This window comes from Trachypithecus francoisi, unplaced genomic scaffold, assembly GCF_009764315.1.
Source record: "Trachypithecus francoisi isolate TF-2019V2 unplaced genomic scaffold, Tfra_2.0 Lachesis_group6, whole genome shotgun sequence".
Taxonomy (NCBI): Eukaryota; Metazoa; Chordata; class Mammalia; order Primates; family Cercopithecidae; genus Trachypithecus; species Trachypithecus francoisi.
This window is the reverse complement of record NW_022681471.1, coordinates 113,668,455-113,689,407: the sequence shown is the minus strand read 5'-3', so window position 1 is coordinate 113,689,407 and position 20,953 is coordinate 113,668,455. Positions and strand designations below refer to the sequence as shown.

The window sequence follows — 20,953 nt, the reverse complement described above, 5'->3', positions numbered from 1 at the left end:
CAAGACAATCCTAAGTCAAAAGAACAAAGCTGGAGGCATCACGCTACCTGACTTCAAACTATACTACAAGGCTACAGTAACCAAAAACAGCATGGTACTGGTACCACAACAGAGATATAGACCAATGGAACAGAACAGAGTCCTTAGAAATAATACCACACATCTACAGCCATCTGATCTTTGACAAACCTGAGAGAAACAAGAAATGGGGAAAGGATTCCCTATTTATAAATGGTGCTGGGAAAATGGCTAGCCATAATAGAAAGCTGAAACGGATCCTTTCCTTACTCCTTATACGAAAATTAATTCAAGATAGATTAGAGACGTAAATGTTAGACCTAATACCATAAAAACCCTAGAAGAAAACCTAGGTAGTACCATTCAGGACATAGGCATGGGCAAGGACTCATGTCTAAAAAACCAAAAGCAACGGCAGCAAAAGCCAAAATTGACAACTGGATCTAATTAAACTAAAGAGCTTCTGCACAGCAAAAAGAAACTACCATCAGAGGAACAGGCAACCTACAGAATGGGAGAAAATTTTTGCAATCTACTCATCTGACAAAGGGCTAATATCCAGAACCTACAAAGAACTCAAAAAATTTACCAGAAAAAAATCCCATCAAAAAGTGGGCAAAGGATATGAACAGACAGTTCTCAAAAGAAGACATTTATACAGCCAACAGACACATGAAAAAATGCTCATCACCACTTGCCATCAGAGAATGCAAATCAAAACCACAATGAGATACCATCTCACACCAGTTAGAATGGCATATTTAAGAGTCAGGAAAACACAGGTGCTGGAGAGGATGTGGAGAAATAGGAACACTTTTACACTGTTGGTGGGATTGTAAACTAGTTCAACCATTATGGAAAAGAGTATGGCAATTCCTCAAGGATCTAGAACTAGATGTACCATATGACCCAGCCATCCCACTATGGGTAATACCCAAAGGATTATAAATCATGCTGCTATAAGGACCCATGCACACGTATGTTTATTGCGGCACTATTCACAATAGCAAAGACTTGGAATCAACCCAAATGTCCATCAGTGACAGACTGGATTAAGAAAATGTGGCACATATACACCATGGAAATTATGCAGCCATAAAAAAGGATGAGTTTGTGTCCTTTGTAGGGACATGGATGCAGCTGGAAACCATCATTCTCAGCAAACTATCACAAGAAGAGAAAACCAAACACCGCATGTTCTCACTCCTAGGTGGGAACTGAACAATGAGATCACTTGGACTCGGGAAGGGGATCATCACACACTGGGCCTATCATGGGGAGGGGGGAGGGAGGAGGGATTGCAGTGGGAGTTATACTGATATAATGACGAATTGATGTGGTGCGACGATTGATGGGTGCAGCACACCACATGGCACAGTATACATGTACAAACCTACACGGTATGGCACTATACCCTAGAACTTGAAGTATAATAAAATAAAAAAATAAATAAATAAAATGAAATAAAATAAATTTTAAAAATTAAAAAATAACTTCAGAGATCAATTAGTCTTTTTTGTTAAAATAGTAGCACATAAATCTGATTACATACAGATGAGCTTCTAACCTATTATTCTCTTCTAAATTTTTTAAACATGTTTTGGATTATTAGTGTAGTTACGTTCATTAACTAGAACAAGTTTTAAGAATTTCCTTCCCCATCTTCTGCTACATATCTTTTAAAGATTCTTTTTGCCTCTGCATTTCTCTGTCCTCCACATTTTTCACCTCTATTCTGCATAATGTATTTCTAGGAGGTTTCCAAGTTAGACCTTCTGAGAGTATCCTTCCAGGTTTTGTCCAGATGATTATTGTATTCCCTAATTATTGAGTCATATGAAAAATAATAATTTTAGTTTCTTAAATTTTGAAGACTCTGAAATAGTTTTACTTTGCCTTTGGATTTTTATTTATAAGAAGACTAATATTATTTTACCTTTCCCAATAAATCATTTGAGATGCTAGTGTTATATAGAGAGAAATAATTTAAAATAATCTTTTATGAAGGCTAGTGGCTACAGAGTGAAATATCAGTTACCAGGTTGATTGAGTAGGCTTCTCTCTAATTGTTATAATTTGAACTTCTCTAAGAGATTACTATACTTTGTTGGCAGACAAATGTTTTCTTATTAAAATCATTTATACACAAAAATGAAAAATGCCATCATTTTTTACTTTAGAAAAATGCTTTAACACAGGGAAAACTTCTAAAAATACTTTTCAGTATTTTCATTTGCAATTACATTTACAGAAGAAGTATCATTTACAGTTAGCTTGTATAGTTATAAATTGTTCTTATCTAGTCATTAGAGAGCATCTTTTATAAACATGAGAGGATTTCTTTCATTCTATAGTGACCAGCTGGACAAACTCTCCCACATTTCACAAATAATCCATTCTCAGATGCAATATAATTTGAATACAATATTGTTTTATTTGCACAAGCCAAATCTTTTAACTTGAGGGAAGAATATTACAGTTCAAATTAAGCAGTGAATATTTAATATATTAATACTATGTTATTTTAGAAAAATTTATAACTTTAGAAGAAAGTGTTCTTTTATTTTTATTTTTTATTTTTATTTTTATTTTTATTTTTTTTTTTTGAGACGGAGTCTTGCTCTGCACCCAGGCTGGAGTGCAGTGGCCAGATCTCAGCTCACTGCAAGCTCCGCCTCGGGTTTACGCCATTCTCTGCCTCAGCCTCCTGAGTAGCTGGGACTACAGGCGCCCGCCTCGTCGCCCGGCTAGTTTTTTGTATTTTTAAGTAGAGACAGGGTTTCACCGTATTAGCCAGGATGGTCTCGATCTCTGACCTCGTGATCCGCCCGTCTCGGCCTCCCAAAGTGCTGGGATTACAGGTTGAGCCACCGCGCCCGGCCGAAAGTGTTCTTTTAATAAATATGTAAATTCTCAGCAAAAGACAAGCAGACTTTTATCACCATTAAATCTGTAGTGGTAACGTTAATGTTTAGGCATCAGAACCTTCCTCTCCCCTCATTTTGTCTCTGCTAAGTTTTCTCTCGTCTTAAATTGCCATAGGAAAAAAGACACCTAAATGTTGTACAAAGTAGGTACCCAGTGGTTGTTGACTTAATTATTATTGTATGACTTAATTTCCTTTTTCACTCTCATCTTACACTTTGATTTAATTATTGTTACCATGTTTCTGAGAGTAGGAGTAGAATATTGATGCTAAGGAATGTGGTAGACATATCCACTCACAGATGTCCTGGTGACTTGTAGTTCCATTCTGACTCTGTCTAGTTTAAGTACTGAGTTTTTTAAGCAAAAAAAAAAAAAAAAAAAAAAAAAAAGAAATCTTCCCATACCTCAGTTTCCCCACTGTGAAAAGAAGTCAAACTTAGCCTCCCAGGCCCAAGCAAATTCTTACATTCTTTGGGTTTTGCCATTTTCAGTAAGGTGGTAATTTTTAACTTTATGCACACCGTAGTGTGCATGCTGCTAAGTGGTTTATCAAGATTATCCTTGGATAATATTAACCAGCCTTTTTAAGGGGTGTTTTACAATTCACAGTTAGCTGCTTTACATTTTAATTGTAACTTATGAAAACTTTCCCCAAAGTTGAAGGGATCCTACAATCCTTTTCTATTTGATGATAGTAAAAAGGCTTATTATACTTATTCATATAACCCCTTTCTGCATAAGGTATAATAGACAAGATATTTAGGATTAATTAACAAATATTAGTTGAAATGTGAGAACAAAGAAAAGAAGAAAACAAATACACTTACCAAAAAGTCACTATGATGCTTTTGGTGTGCTTCATGTTTAGTTGTGAGCTAATATAGCCAGGACAAAAACAAAAATAATTTTAGTTTCATAATTTGTATTACAAAAAGGAGAAGTGTATTAGTTCCTTAGGAAGCAGAGTTTTTCCTGATGCCATATTATAAAAGAAACTTTATCATCATTGTAGAGTACGTATATTTTAAATCTGGTTTATTTACCTGATTTATTTCTTGCTTTTTCATTTTGTTATTGTTGGTTGTGTTTATTTTCCTAACTTTGGGGAAGCAGAATTACTCCTAGTACCTACATTCCTGACCATGCGTATTGTTAATTGAATATATACTCAAAAATAATTGTTGATAATAATTAATTTCACAAGTAAATAAACTTAGGTTTTGGTTTTAGAAAACAATTTATTATTTCTTACAATCTTGCTATCTTGGGTAGCATAGTTCTAAGATACGATGCCTTATCTTTCTTTGTTCATGTTAGTACTTAACACATTTATTATAATTTCTTATATGACATCTCCCCAAATAGTCACTTAACTGTGGGCTCCACTAGGTCAGGAATCCTATCTTATTCATTTGTAACTCTAATGCTACCCCATTGCCTGTGCATAATGAAGTATTCAGTAAATATTTTCACGAATGAATAAATTGACTTTAAGTATATTCTCTCTCTTTTTTATAATTCAGAATTATGGCTTGGAAACAGAAAATCTAAAAACCCTTTCTCACAAGTTGAATGCATCTGCCAAAAATCTACAGAATTTTATAACAGGAAGGAGAAGGAGTGGCCATTATGATGGGAGGACCAGCCGAAATTGCCAAATGACTTTCTGACCTCAGTTGTGGATCTGATTGGAGCAGCCAAGAGTCTGCTTGCCTGGTTGGACAGGTAAAGTCTTCCACGTGTTTCATAAGTATCCTCTCCTCAGACACCAGTTTGAATATAACATTATTTTGCATTTTCTTGTGAAAGGATTGGACAGGCAGAGGAGTACCAATTAATAGATGTCTAATGATGATTTAGACATTTAGATTTAATACCCCACAATATAGGGGTATTAAACAGATATTAAACCTTTATAAAATTTGATATCCAACTAAGTAGCCAATCAATAATTAGTCCGACAACTGTAAAATACCTTGCTTCTTTATAAGCAAAATCATTATTTGGCTGTCATAATAAAATTTATAAATTTTTGTTTATTATACTACTGCTTTGTATCCTGATGTTTTTTATTCATATTAATTAGTTGTACTTAAGGAAATGACCATTGTGATGCTGTAAACTGTTTTAAATAGGTAATTAGACACTGACACCTTCATAGCATGCCTTGTGTGTCTCCTTGGCCTCACTTCATTTGTTCTCTGTTATTAATTACATTATACTATTTTGGATATCATAAACACACTTTTAGACTTTTTAAAGTTTAGGTGACTTTCATTTGTTTTGGAACATGTAAAATAGTATAAAACTCTTGTAATATGAAATGAAAAGGTTAGATTTACATTATATACTGTATGTGGTTAAACATTATAATGTTAAAACACATTGCAACTGTTTATTAAAAAACTAAATTTCTCTTCTTTCAGTTTTGGAATTTTTGGTAAGGGGTATGTACTATGTTTAATGGCTAAATAATCAAATTTTTAAAATGCTCTTTGTCTGTCATAAGAAACTCTGATAATACACATTATCAGAATTCTTTCTTGAATAAACGTCGGTAGGATATCCATATGTGTTCCTACACACACACACACATGCCAGTATTACATTTTGGTATTTTAGAAACATGAGGTCTTATATTAAAAGTAAAGCTTTTGTATTTTTAAGGTGAAAATTGAGATAATTTTCCTTAATTTTATATATACTTATACATAATATAAAGTGAGATACTAAATCCAAATATGAAACACTAAACTATATATTACTAGCTTTTTGATAATTAATGGACTGCATGTTTCTTTGCATTATAACATTATTAAAATGTAATTTTCATAATTGTCTAAACCGCATTATCAAGTGTTTAAATTAATTGAATTTTAAATATATACATTCCAAAAGTTATGAATGGTCAGTAAGTAAAATATGGCTTAGTCCTTAAGTACTATTAATATAATATGTTTGTTTTGGTAGGCTTCACAGTAATCGGAAGGCTTAAAGAACACATCCTTGATTATAATTATATCTTCTTTTACTCTCATTTTCCCTATAATTATAAATTTCCCCAGCCTTGATATTTTCATTTAGCAAATTCATTTATATATTTTTTACCCTAGTATTTGTTAGATGGATAAATTGTTAAGAGTGAATAGAGAATGTTTTTACTTCTTGATGACAGATATGGCTATTTATAAAATCATACATTTCCCACACTATAGTAGTCCTTGAGATTTTATTGTACCAATTTTTTATGGTGGCATTACTTTCGTTATGTAATAAAATGATTTTGGTAAGTGCCAAATCACCTACAAAACACATATGTGCATACACACCTACAAAAACACATAAACACACAGTGTGTCAGTGCAGATTTGCTTTAATTTGGGGGATTTAAAATGAACTCTGCAAATGAATACTGCCAAGCATTTGATCTTTAACTTTAGTTTATTCCTTCGATATACAGTATTTTAGTTGAAGAATAAAAATTTTGCCCATTAAATAGGATTAATTTCATGTTAAGCAGCTGTTTTCATTTTTAAACAGCTATAAGTTTTATGGCATTACAAAATTTTATTACATTTTGGAGAAAATGTGCATCCACAGCAATATGATTTGGGTTTATTACAGTTTTTATTTTATGTCACTTGAAAGAGGAGAAAGAAAAATAAAAAATAGGTAAAAAAAAATTTAATTTTATTCTAGATGCTGAACTAGATGCTTTATACATACACATATATACCTCGGCTCATTGAATTCTCACAAAGCAGATATTGTTATCTCCATTTTACATATGAAATGTGAAATAACTTGCCTAAAGTCATTCATCTAGTATGAAAGTTATACTTTGAATCGATTTTTGTCTGACACTGAAGTCCTGTTATTTTTTCGTTCATGTTCCTTTGTCATGCTACACCTTGTTTTGAATGCTGACTAATTCTTGAGGATTTTGAGGAAGGGATGTGGCATATAAACCTTTATTTACATTTTGCTATTTATCTTCAAAAGCTAAATAAGACTACCACTTTTCTGTTTTGGGCCTCAGTATCTGAAATTGCTACATAGAACTTCATTAATAGAAAAGGTTTATTTCGCTGTTTATGGTAAAAGTTTACTGTTTTATCTCATTTCTAACATTAATATTTAATTCTAATTGTTTCTAAAATACCTTTCAAGATTATTCTATTTTAAAGGGATCAATGAGATTTTTTTTATATCATTGAAAAAGCTTTAAGTGTTTAAGGCATAATAGTGTGCTAGGAAAATAATATTTATGACTCACAAAAACTCCAGTTTCAATGGAGCTTCCATTTAAATGAGATATTCTTTCAAAGACCAGCTCCTTACATTTCCTAAATAAGATAAAATCTAAGGTTAACACAATTCCGTTTTTTTCTCCTATTTAAAATATTGATTTCAGTGAAACACCAGACTTTCCCAGAGGAATAGTCTCAGAGGTGAATCACAGTTGGTAGCTTTACTGTTTATTTTCAATGCATGGTTTACTTGTCTATTTTTAACCTACATCCTACTGTTTTTGACACCTTATATTTCTTGCAGTTTTCTGTGGCTTTGCCAAATCGATCTATACTCAGAAGTTTACAGATCACTACAAGTGTTATGTTGTACAGTAACTTAGTAATAATGTTCAAAATTATTATTAAACAAAGTTTATTTTGCCTTCCATAGTAAAAGGTTTTTTTTCCTTCATTTTTACCAGTAATACCCAATTCTGATAGTTTATAAAATACCTTTTAAGGCCATCCTGTTTTGATGGGATCAATGAGATCTCTTTATATCTTTGAAAACCTTTTACATATTGAAGGCATAAGAGTTTAAGGTACTAGGAAATTTTTGTTAAGATTTCTTTGAAATATTTTGTCTATGTAAGAAAATTGTTAGACTAATTTCTTCTTCCATGATAAGAAACTATAGGACAAATTAATTTTATACCAGGAAAAATATTACAGAGACCAAGAAAACTACATTAAACACTACCAGATAATGTGATTCATTGTTTGGTCTTATTTTCTCTCATGTGCTCATTGCTTCTCACTTGGCACTAATTATTCCAGGGAAGAGCAGTGACATTAGCACTACTATTATTCCTGGACTACCCTAAGGTTTCAGCAGTGCCAACCTGAGAAATAGTAAGGCATTCCAGATTTTCCTTATTAACCTCTTAGCTTTCCTTATTAGTTTCTAATTTGTTTAGGATTTCTGAACCGTTAATAACCTTTTTATAAATGTAATGCTTTTGTTTAGCTATAATGTACAAAGAATAATTTCTTATAGGATCATAAACTTTTGCGCCAGAGAGAAATATAAGCATTGTATTAGCTATATGATGATTTAAGGAGTACAGTTGCTTAATTTTTAAGATCTAAATAGGATAATTCCTGTAACAACCACTTAGCAATGATCCAAGGATTGTATCTTTTTTTCTCTTTCTGGCATCGAAAAACTTTCTTGCTATGAATTTAATTTCCTTTAATTAGAGTTATTGTGTTCTTCTTGTAAGTACCCTGAACTCTACTTGAGGGTTTCTTCACACTTAAGAACAGTTTCTTTATTTTTGTTTTTGATTTTGTTTTTGTTTTTGTATATGTGTGTGTGTGCATGCGTGTGGATCATGTTCAGTTATTCTACAGAGATCTATTGTTTTTACTCTCATAGATGATCATTAAGCCATGACTGAGGGATAATCTTTGGTAACCCACAAAGATTGGAACGCCACCTGACATTTTACCCTTATCTATATGTAGATGCAGCCCAAATCATCATACCAACCTTAAAATCTGCTGGCTAAGAATGGCTGTTAGTACATTTGTATGTGATTTGCCTCTAAGATAAAAACTTTAGGGTAATTCTAAATCACTATAAAATAAAATCTGTTTTCTTGGTATGTGTTTAGATTTTTCTTTTCATTTTTTCTTGAAATTTAATCTTGAGTGAGAAGCTTGTCCTACTTAAAATATGAATGGTCAGGAAAGTGGAAAACATGTCTTGGAATTCAGTTTGCTATAAGCATTTAGTGATCAAATAGGTTTTTTCTTTTCTGTATTTGAAAATCAAGTGAGATTCTTTTAAGTAGTTATGGTAAAACAAAATGAAACAAACATTCTGTGCATCACCTCATCACTTCTTCATGAAATTTTAAGATTTTATAAACAGACTCTGACCTTTTCAAACCTAGGAATCGAACTCTTTTCTAATCATGCTAGAAGCATTTTTTAATTCTTAGTTTAAAATGACAGTTTTTATGCTTCAATGCAGCAAAAATGGTCTCTACGTAATTTTTTTGTTTGTTTGTTTGTTTTAGACAGAGTCTTACTCCGTCGCCCAGCCTGGAGTGCAGTGGCATGATCTCGGCTCACTGCAACTTCTGCTGCCCAGGTTCAAGCAATTCTTCTGCCTCAGTCTCCTGAGTAGCTAGGATTATAGACACCTGTCACCATGCCCAGCTAATTTCTGCATTTTTAGAAGAGACAGAGTTTCACCATCTTGGCCAGGCTGGTCTTGAACTCCTGACCTCATGATCCACCTGCCTTGGCCTCCCAAAGTAATTTTTTAAAATAATGATATTCTCCTAGAAGTGCTTATATTTTTCATTAAAAAATATTTTTATTAAGTCACCTAGAAAGCATCCTTGGTCATCATTGTCTCCTTCCCACCTGGCCCAGAGATGCTTAAATCCAAGTTGTTTCTCCAGCTCTCACCTACCCCAGGAGATCAGGATTCCACTGATGTCCGGGCAGCCAGTGAATTTAATTTCCATGAGAAACGACAGAGTTAACCTGTGGCAATAGGAGACCTACTTCATGTGGACCTTTTTTTTTCCTTCAGTTTAACTTTTCTGGAACAGTGTGCTGCATAGTTCGGCCTGAGTTTGTGCAGCTTGTTAAGACACTCTTGTGTACACTATGTTGAAGCTCCACAGAAAGTCATGGGACCACTTCTAGAAACCTTTCAACTGTCAGGCCTGTCAGTCTCATGACAGCTTGTTGATTGTGCCAAACACTTTATTTGGGAAAGGAAAGCCCAGATTTGAATGGGTCTTTCCCCTGGGCCTTATCCTATAGAGGCATTTGTAATATGGAGAAAATAATTTTTCATTTTTGCTCATTAATTCTATAAATTCTCTTTATGAATGAATTTTGTGTTCTTTAGTTCTCCTTGAAAGAACTTTTAATTGTAAAAATAAATTCTTTACCTGTCGAAAAAAAAAAATTTTTATTGAGGCCTAATTTTCTATAAATTAACCTATTTTAAGTATACAGTTTGATGGGTTTTAGTAAAATTTGATAACACCTATACAACCACCTTTACAATCCAGTCTTAGAAATATTCCATTAGGATGGATTTTTAAAAGTTGGTTTCTGCTTACAATTAAAGAGGTTAATTTTTTAACTGAGAATTTTGATTAATCACATTTTTTTCTAATTCAGTTTTTAGAATTCTTATGTCTCTTTTATTTAAGTAAATTATCTTGAAAAAATATACTGGGTTTTGGAGTAGGAATAGATAAGTTCATGAAAGAGAGCCTATAATACACTGTGGTATAGTCATGCATTGCTAATGATAAGGATTGGCAATTTTGTTGTCCAAAATCATAGAATGTGCTTACATAACCTGGATGGTACAGCCTACTACACACCTAAGCTGTATGGTATAGCCTGTTGCTCCTAGGCTACAAACTGTACAGCATGTGACTGTAGTGAGTACTATAGGCAATTGTAACACAATGGTAAGGATTTATTCCATATCTAAACCCAGAAAAGGTACAGTAAGAATACAGTATTATAATCTTACGGGACCACTGTGGTGTATGTGGTCTGTTGTTGACCAAAACGTCATTTTATGCAGCACATGACCATATATAAAATCATTTAGAAAACAATATGTTAAAACCACCAGAAAAAGAAAGGGTCATTTAGTAAATTGTAGTGGGGCACTTGGTTAAGCCTTTGGAAAATAGATAATGATAGAGCACTATCTATTTTTCTTCACTAAAATAAATTTTAGATATATCAGATATCTAAGAAGAAAATATAAATTTACAAGAAAACAAAAAAATAGGCAAAAATGATTTCTAGATGTGAAAAGACTTTCTAAGTATTTTTAAAATGGAATAAAATACAAAGGAATGTACTGTTGACTACATAAAAATGAAAAACATAACAAAGTATAAGATGACAAGCTGGGAAAAATATTTGCAACAAACAGATATGAAAAGCAGAGGGTTAATGTGTAATGTGTAATATTCATATATGAACATATGTGAATATTCATATTGATAAAAAACAAAACCCACCAAAGTGTAACAGATGCGCATATAAGTAGGTAAATCAAAAAAGAAGAAACAGAAATCACTGGTAAGACGTATATATCAAACAACAGAGCTTTAAAGTGCGTGAAGCAAAAACTGACAGAATGAAAGAGTAAATAGACAAATCCACGGTGTAGATTACATTTCCTCTTTCTCAAGAATAGATAAAATTAAACAGAAAGTCAGTAAGATTAGAAAAGCTGAGCACCACCACCTAACAACAGCATGTAATTGACATTTTTAGAGCACTTCATCCAACAACAGGAGAACAAAAATTCTTTTCAAGTACCCATTGAACATTCACCAAGATAGACCATATCTGTATCATAAAACAAAATTCAGCAAGTTTAAGAGAATTGAAATCAGATGATAAAATGAAACTAGTAACTCATACAGCACACTTATAAGTAATCCAACGGTCAAGTCTCATGGAAAATAAAAAGTAATACATTGAACAGAATGAAAAAAGACCAAATCATAATTTGTGGCAGACAGCTAAAGCAGTACTGAAAAGGAAGTGTATAGCACTGAATGCTTATATCAGAAATATATATATTCAAAATATATCAGGAATATATGTAGTAAATATATCAGAAGCACTGAATGCTTTATATCAGAAAAGAAGAAAGATCTCAAATCAATCATTTAAGTTCCCATCTCAAGAAAATAGAAAAATAAGAACAAAATAAGCATGGAGCAATAAGATCCTCTTAATGATAAGAGCAGAAATTAGTGAAATTGAAAACAAACAATAGAGAAGTCAATCAAAATGTAAAGGTTAATGAAGGAATATTACAAATAACTTCACACATAAATTTGATAGCTCTGATGAATAGACCAATTCCTTGAAAAATAGTAGTAAACCATAACCCAAGATGAAATAGATACTCTGAATAATCCTATAACTATTGAAGAAAGAGAATATTACCTAGAAACGCCTCAGGGTGTGGAGAAAAGCTGCAGGCTCAAATGATTTCATTGGTGAATTTTATACATTTAAAGAAGAAATAACACCATTTCTAAACCATCTCTTCCAGAAAATAAAGGCAGGAACTTTTCCTATATCAGTTTTTGAGGCAATCATTATCCTGATACAAAAACCCCCCAAAAAACAAAAAACAAACAACTGCAGACCAATATTTTGCAGGAACTTAGATGTTAAAACCCTCAACAAAATATTACCAAACTCATATAACCATGTGTAAAAGAAATATACACATGACTAAATGAGCCGCTTCAAACACTTGAAAATATATCAAGTATGAAGTATACAGGTCCACCACTTACTAGTTGTGCGACCTTAGGTAAGTCACTTAATCTTTCTTTACCTTGTGTTTCTCATCTGTCAAATGAGAATAATAAGTTCCTATCTCATCATGTTTGTAAAGATTAAATTATCTAATACATGTAAAGCATTTAGAATAGTAACTGGCACATAGTGAGCCCTCAGTGAACCTTAGCAGTTGTTATTACTAGCTCTTAATTGTGAATATTCTAAGTAGATACTGTACTCAGAATCTTGGGTTCTTTTGAAAATAAACTAACATGTTATCTTTGCCTAAAGTATTCCTTTTTTGTTTTAGATATAGTGAAAATGCCTTGTAAGAACCAAAGAACTTCTAAATAATTAAGAATTTTAAAAAGAGAGAAATTTGGTAGAAAGCAAACATTATATTTCCTGAATTTAATTTTCTTCCAATCATTTCTTTCAAAACTTTCCTTGAAATAAGTCCTGAATAATTTTGTCAGTATGCAAATTTCAGAACAACTTATTTCATATTATTGAAAAATACTCATTTTAGGCTACTATATTTTGGGACTTTTCAAAAGCTGTTACTAGTAATCACAATTTTCCTTTTCCCTTTATAGGTCACCATTTGCTGCTGTGACAGACTATTCAGTTACAAGAAATAATGTCATACAACTCTGCCTGGAGTTAACAACAATTGTGCAACAGGTATTAGCTGACAAACTTTCCTTCTGTTAATTTATTAGCAACTTCATATTCCAACAATGGGAAGTATCCTATGTACCAAGAGTTTGCAAGATACTGGTTTAGAAGTTTCTCAAAGACAAATCATTCTAAAGAAATGAAATGTGTAATTATTTATTGGGAAACTATGCATATAGCTCAGTTAACTTACCAGAAGATATAAAAGGAACCTGACCTGTACACATACAAACAAATGTGTCTAATAGCTTTTAACAATGATCTAATTACCTGATTTTCCACTTCGAATATTATCTAAGCCAGGGATCCCCACACCAGATGCCTTCAGGGTCCAGCAGCTAATATAAATGTTTGAATTAAGTCTGGTATAAGGCAAGGAGAAATGGAAGAGACTTGGGTGAATTGACTAGAACATATCCAAACATATCTTTTAGAGGAAATGTAATTATAGGCATGATATATCAGTGGTTGTAAATTATCTCTTAAATAATCTGTTCTTTTTCTACTGTTATGTGATGATATCTCTTTTCAGTAGCAAGTTTTTCTGGGCTCTGTGGTCTCTTGCTACCTGTAGTAGCAAGAAGAATAAGGATTAATAGGTAAAATGTTGAAATAAAATAGTTGTGTTTATTTCTTTATGGCAAAGCTATGAGTGATTTTATTTAGACTCTTCTATATTTTCGAAATGAATTTTTATTTTCTAAAATGAATTTATCAAAAAAACAAAAAAAGAGTGTTAAGTACATTGAAGAAATACCTCTTTAAGTTTGCCAAAGGAACACAGCTTAGACAAATACTTAAGTTTTACTTTAAAATAAATTACCTAGCTTACAAACAGTTAATGTTCATCTAATCATCTAATTCAGCCATTATATACATACTAATCACTGCATTTGATTGGAATTGTATGAAGTGTCTGAAGACAGGAATTAAACTTAAGCTGCCAGTAAAAGAGGCCAATTTGAATAAGCAAGGTGTAGACTTTTAAAAAAATCTAGGGCATGCATTTATCACCAGGCTTTCAAGAAATCTCATCTGAACAGTTATGATGATGGTTATGCTTTGAAATATGGTATGCTTCAAATTATTTTTCACTCAGCTTTAATTATTTTTATTCCCTTTGCAGCAAGATGAGATAATCAATATCTAAAATAAACTGTCACAAATGGCTTTTTTCCCCTTTCTAACACAAAGTGGTGGTACTATGAAGTAAAAGGAAAGTGCTTCTTGATATTAACCGCTTGCATTTAAAATAATACTAAAATTAGAGGAGAAAGTTAATGTCAGTTTCTTTTGAAAACCTCCATTTGCAGGGATTTGTTTAATCTACTATATTATTTTACTTATTCCCAGTTGTGATGGGTTTGGATCATTGTATTTGAAGCCTTTTAAAGAGATTTCTCCTCCCCTCCCCAACACTTTCGTCACATAAGGTGGTTATAACGACACTTTTGAAAAAAAAGAGAAACTGGTTTTAAAATCTTAAATAGAATTCTCACAAAGAACTGAAGCTTCATTTAGAACACTGTCAGCAACTGAATCAGAACAATGAGACAGGTACCCACACGCTACTTGTCAGCATTGAAATAATTGCCATGATGCCTTCCTTAATGGATATCAGCTTAACCTAAAATTATTCTACTGTACCATTTTTTTTTTTATTATACTTTAAGTTCTAGGGTACATCTGCATAACGTGCAGGTTTGTTACATATGTATACTTGTGCCATGTTGGTGTGCTGCACCCATCAACTCGTCAGCACCCATCAATTCATCATTTATATCATGTATAACTCCCCAATGCAATCCCTCCCTCCTCCCCCCTCCCCATGATAGGCCCCAGTGTGTGATGATCCCCTTCCTGAGTCCAAGTGATCTCATTGTTCAGTTCCCACCTAGGAGTGAGAACATGCGGTGTTTGGTTTTCTGTTCTTGTGATAGTTTGCTAAGAATGATGGTTTCCAGCTGCATCCATGTCCCTACAAAGGACGCAAACTCATCCTTTTTTATGGCTGCATAGTATTCCATGGTGTATATGTGCCACATTTTCTTAATCCAGTCTGTCACAGATGGACATTTGGGTTGATTCCAAGTCTTTGCTATTGTGAATAGTGCCGCAATAAACATACGTGTGCATGTGTCTTTGTAGTAGAATAATTTATAATCCTTTGGGTATATACCCAGTAGTGGGATGGCTGGGTCATATGGTACATCTAGTTCTAGATCCTTGAGGAATTGCCATACTGTTTTCCATAATGGTTGAACTAGTTTACAATCCCACCAACATGACTCGCCATCAGAGAAATGCAAATCAAACCACAATGAGATACCATCTCATACCAGTTAGAATGGCAATCATTAAAAAGTCAGGAAACAACAGGTGTTGGAGAGGATGTGGAGAAATAGGAACACTTTTACTGTACCATTTTTATGTTCTCTACTTCAAACACAGAAATGGTGAATTAGATTGTCACTAGTTAAGAAATAAGCACAAAAGTGTTGGTTTGCAAGATGAAACTTTGTTGAAGTTTAAAATACATGGGTCATGGTGGTAATCTTGGAGGATTTGAGACTCAGCCCTGTTGTTTCATGATGATTCCACATTGGACAAACCGTGTCATTGCTTTCACCCTCTGTAAACAGAAGTAATCACATCTACCTCAAAGTTTTTGTAAGAATCAAATGAGATTTATTTTGAAATAGTTAAGACTTGGAATTAACCTAAATGCCCATCAGTAGTAGACTAGATAAAGAAAATGTATATATACACCATGGAATACTGTGCAGCCCTAAAAAAGAATGAGATCATGTCCTTTGCAGCAACACGGATGGAGCTGGAGGTCATTATCCTAAGCAAACTTAACACAGGAACAGAAAACCAAATACCATTATCTTCTCACTTGTAAGTGGGAACTAAACATTGAGTACACATGGACACAAGGGAACAGGTACTGGGGCCTACTCGAGGGTAGAGGGTGGGAGGAGGGTGAGGATTGAAAAACTACCTTTCGGGTACTATGCTCATTACGTAGGTGATGAAATCTGTACAGCAAACCCCATGATACCCAATTTACTTATATAACAGACCTGCACATGTACCCCTGAACCTAAAATGAAAGTTAAAAAAGTAAAATAAAATAAAAATAGCTGATGAATGTAAAGTGAAAAACAAAGATGAAAGTAATATTATTTACAAAAATGGGTAAGGAATAAAGAGACTTGATAAAAGGAAGTAAAACAGGAACTTTGTTTTGAAAAATAAATGTCAGAGATTTTTTTCTCCTTTTGGTGTTAGTTTTCATGAGCTGCATTTATGGTGAAATCTGAATTGGGTGCTGAGGGAAAAATTCAAACATGTTGAAGAACATTTTAAATCAGATTTTGAAATGTTAAATACAGAGTGAAAAATTCCTCTTTAATACTCAAGTTTTGACAATATGCTTTTTACCTGAACTGGTCCTCTCTAAACTGTATTATTAAAAATCTTTTTCTGCTTGCTTATGGGTCTGTTCATTTCTAACCTTCTTAGATCCATTTTCCATGTTATTGGTTATCACTGGTTGTCTGAATAGTGTTAAAAACATTTTACAGAAAACTATAAGGAAGAATATTTACAATAATCCAATCTGAATTATGCAGAAACAATTAGTGCTGTTGCTTTGGTCTTTCCTGTAATAAATGCCTTTACTTAAGTTGTTATTCTGACTTTCTGTCAGTTCTTTTGTTTTACTTTGTTCCATATTTACCTGTCAGATGTATTTTATTTTCTAACCTTTATTCAATTAAATGGAAAAATATTCTTTGAAGATCAGTATTAAAAATGTTTATTTTTGATGGACAGCCTCCTTTAAATTATGTGTATATGCTTTCTATTCACTTGTGTTACCTTTATAATATTTTAAATACAGAAAATAAAAGTAAACAATTTATGAAACATCCTCTAAATCTGCATCTTAAAATAAAAATATAAATGAGCATATTGAGTATATAGCCCTTTTTAAATATATTCCTGCTCAAATGTAATTTAACCATTTTATCTATTTTATCTTAATCAAGTTGTTAATTGCTCAAGGTAAATACTTGAGAAAATAAGAGTTTTTAGGACTTATTGATCTGGGATTTGTGTTTTAAATGCTTAGAGCACAAATTTGTAAATACTATTTAGAAAGATTACAAAATTTTGTTGAAATGAATAGCCCAGAAGTAACTTTTAGTTTCATTAAGGATTTATTCAAGGAAATTTAGCTTGCAGTTTTATTGATTATATATATTATATTTTACTTAATTACATTCATGTATATGAATAGTACTTCATTTACCTTCTTAGTTGACATTTCATATAATTAACTTTCATAATTTATGACAAAACAGTGTAGTGGGCTTTGACATGAAGTAGATCCAAGTTCATCATCCTGGCTTTGCTTTTCAACAAACAGTATAAACTTGGACAAATTACTTCATATCTCTGATATTGTTTTTCTTTTTCTGTAAAAGTGGATCCCTGCCATTTTTAGATTATTGTTGAACTGTTGTGAATATTTGAAACTGATTTAGCCCACCATCTGGCATATAGTGGGAGCTTAATAAATGGCCACTCAAGTTATTTTGTGTAACAAAGGAGCCTTTGGAAATGGTAAACTCAGCTAGTTTCTTGCTCCACAGAAGATTTCAAGGAGTGATGCTCTGCTTACTTTTGGTATTGAGTGGCAATGAAGAAAGATCTCATTTCTAAAATGAGTGATTTTTTTTTTTAAAAAAAAAAAAAGGATTTTGGTATAATTCAGAATGTTCTTTAGATTTTAATGCAAATTCATTACTGTGCTTCATTTTCTGCAAGATATGTTTAAGCATTCATGTTCAAATGTAATGCAGAAATTAATTTTGATTACCCAGGGATATATCATCTCTATTCACACATTCAAGTTCAAGTAGTAAATACACGTAAAGGTGTAAAATGGGGATATAAATTATGCTGGAGTAAGCAAGGTATATATTCTATCGTTAATATGGTAAGTGTTGAAAGCATATGAAAAGCCTGTCCAGGATGGTCTTACAGATGTTTAAAACACAACTTTAAATACTATTTTTACTATGTACTCAGAGTTAGTGTTTAAACCTTCCTGAATCAGACATTCTAGGTGACCTGAAAATTTTATTGGGGCTCTTGAGATTGAAACTGGGACATTTCAGACCAAAAAACAGGACAAGCTTTATATGCATTTTTAAAACAATGTGGATTATATTAGCATACTCAGTGAAGGCAATATAAAAGGTGATTCTATTTTTTCACTTTTTTCTTTTAAGTTGACACATAATTGTATATATTTATGGAGTACAGAGTCATATTTCAGTACATGTATACAATCTGTAATGATCAAATCAGGGTAGTTAGCTTATCCATCATCTCAAATATTTATCACTTCTTTAGGGTGGAAACATTCAAAATCCTCTTTTCCAGCTTTTTGAAAATATACAATAAATTATTGGTAACTATATTCATTCTACAGTGCTATAGAACACTAGAATTTGTTCCTCCCATCTAGCTGTAATTTTGTATCTATTAACTTATCTCTCCCTATCCCCTCCTCTCTCTTACCCTTCCCAACGTCTAATAATCACGGTCTACTCTCTACTTCTATGAGCTCAATTTTTTTAGCTTTTGCATATGAGTGAAAACATGTAATATTTATCTTTCTGTGCCTGACTTATTTCACTTAACATCATGTCCTTTAGACTCATCCATGTTGCTGTGAATTATAGGATTTAATTCTTTTTATGGCTGAATAGTATTCCATTGCATATATATACCAGATTTTCTTCATCCATTCATCTGTTGATTAACATTTAGGTGGATTCCTTATCTTGGGCTGTTGTGAATAGTGCTGTAATAAACATAGAGATGCTGATATCTCTTGGACATACCGATTTCCTTTCCATTGGATAAATACCTAGTAGTGGGATTGCTGGATCATATGATAGTTCTATTTTTGTGAAATATACATTCTGTTTTCCATAATAGCTCTACTAATTTACATTCCTACCAACAGTATTTTTTCGTTTCCTTTCTGTTTAAACAAATAATACTTTTAATTGAGTACAATTATACTTTATCCTTTAATTTTTCTTCAGCATTTTACTTTAATTATAAAGAAGCAACATCTTTTCAAATTTTCCATATAATGCTAATATAGTAAGTTAGAAGTTAGATATAAAACTATCAGAGATAATACCCAGATAACTTGAAGACTTTTTTTCTGAAAAAAAATGTAAAACTAAAAATATATAGTTTTCAAAGCTGAAGGTATGTTATATGTGTGCACCTGTATCTTTTCAAAGGTGTATGTATGAGAATATTATCAAAATAGATACAAATACACATACAAGAAATTCTCATTCATGATGTTAAATACACCTAATTATTGGCAGCTGCATATTTCTGAAGGCTCAGAATGAAGAGATAAGAGTGATTAAATCATTGCGTACTAATACTTAGCAAAGGACTCTTTAGAAGAGTGGGGCATAATAATTTACTATTCTTGCAGCTTTCTGATACTGGCCTGGCTTGTGAGCAAAAGCTTAAAGACTTACTGTGTATCATATTAATGTGGATGCTGAAATAGATTGTTTTCATAGGTTTATTCTTTTATAAACCAAGACTATATTGCATGTTATCAGAGTCACTCTGCCAAAGCACTTTTAAAGATACTATCACCATCAATAATATCAGAAGGAGAATACATGAGGTGTACTAAACTCATCAATTCCTTTTAGATAGCAAATGGTAGATTCCATTTCTCAGATATCTTCTTTCTTCACTATATTACATTTTGAATTTATGAAACTTACATGCAAAAGAATGCATATATGTATGTTATGAAGAATAATTATAAATACTCGTGAATCTGCCCTGTAATTTAATAACTACAGCATTAACAATATTGTTTCAGTTACTTTTGAGCTCCTCCCCCGTTTCATCAGCTTGCCTCCTCAAGGTGTTTATCATTTTTTTTCTTAAAATAGTTTCATATACTTCTCTAAATGTATCGTTTGATTATGCTTGTCTTTGAGCTTGTAACAGTGCTATCACTCTGTTTCTTACTTTTTAATTGATGTATTTCTGAATTCATGTATGTTTTCTTCTGTAGCTGTAGTTCATTCATTTTCACTGCATATAATATTGAATTCTGTGCATTATGTGCATGCCCCAATGTGATTATCCATTCTTCTGATCATGGACATTTGGGTATATACCTACATTTAAGTATATACCCAGGAGTGTAATTACCAGATTATACAGTTTGCACATGCTCATCTTTACAGTTGTGAATATCATGTTCTCAAAATTTTATTGCTTATTATGTCTTATACTTTCATTATCTTTCTACTCTCTGAATTACTGTATTTGAGTCCTATTATGCAGTTCACCTTTGAAGAGGCTTTTATAGTTTTCTCACAAAGACCCTAAGAAGTGGTAACTTTTACCCTTATTCCTATATTACATATAGGGATACAGATGTAGAAAGGTGGTTAGGCTATTTTTGACCCTCATGAGTGATAAAATAAACTTCAGAGGAGAGTCCCTGATATGCTACCATTTGTGATGTACTGTGACTATTCTTTTTAAAGAACCAAGCCAACAGTAATAGTTCATTTAAGAAAAGATTTGCTGTGACAGACTTGGAAGCAGGAGTAGGCCCCATGCACTTCTGTGTCTCCAGTGCCTGGCAAATAAGT

General features: G+C 32.5%; 1 protein-coding gene across 1 annotated transcript in view; it reads left to right on the top strand.

Moving 5' to 3' along the window:
- Positions 1 to 20,953, top strand: part of CNKSR2 (connector enhancer of kinase suppressor of Ras 2) — a 312,142-nt gene that overhangs the window by 70,886 nt on the left and 220,303 nt on the right. The window contains 3 exon segments of the mRNA XM_033201320.1: positions 4,470 to 4,590; positions 4,593 to 4,671; positions 13,139 to 13,226. Coding sequence (XP_033057211.1) covers positions 4,470 to 4,590; positions 4,593 to 4,671; positions 13,139 to 13,226 — 288 coding nt within the window.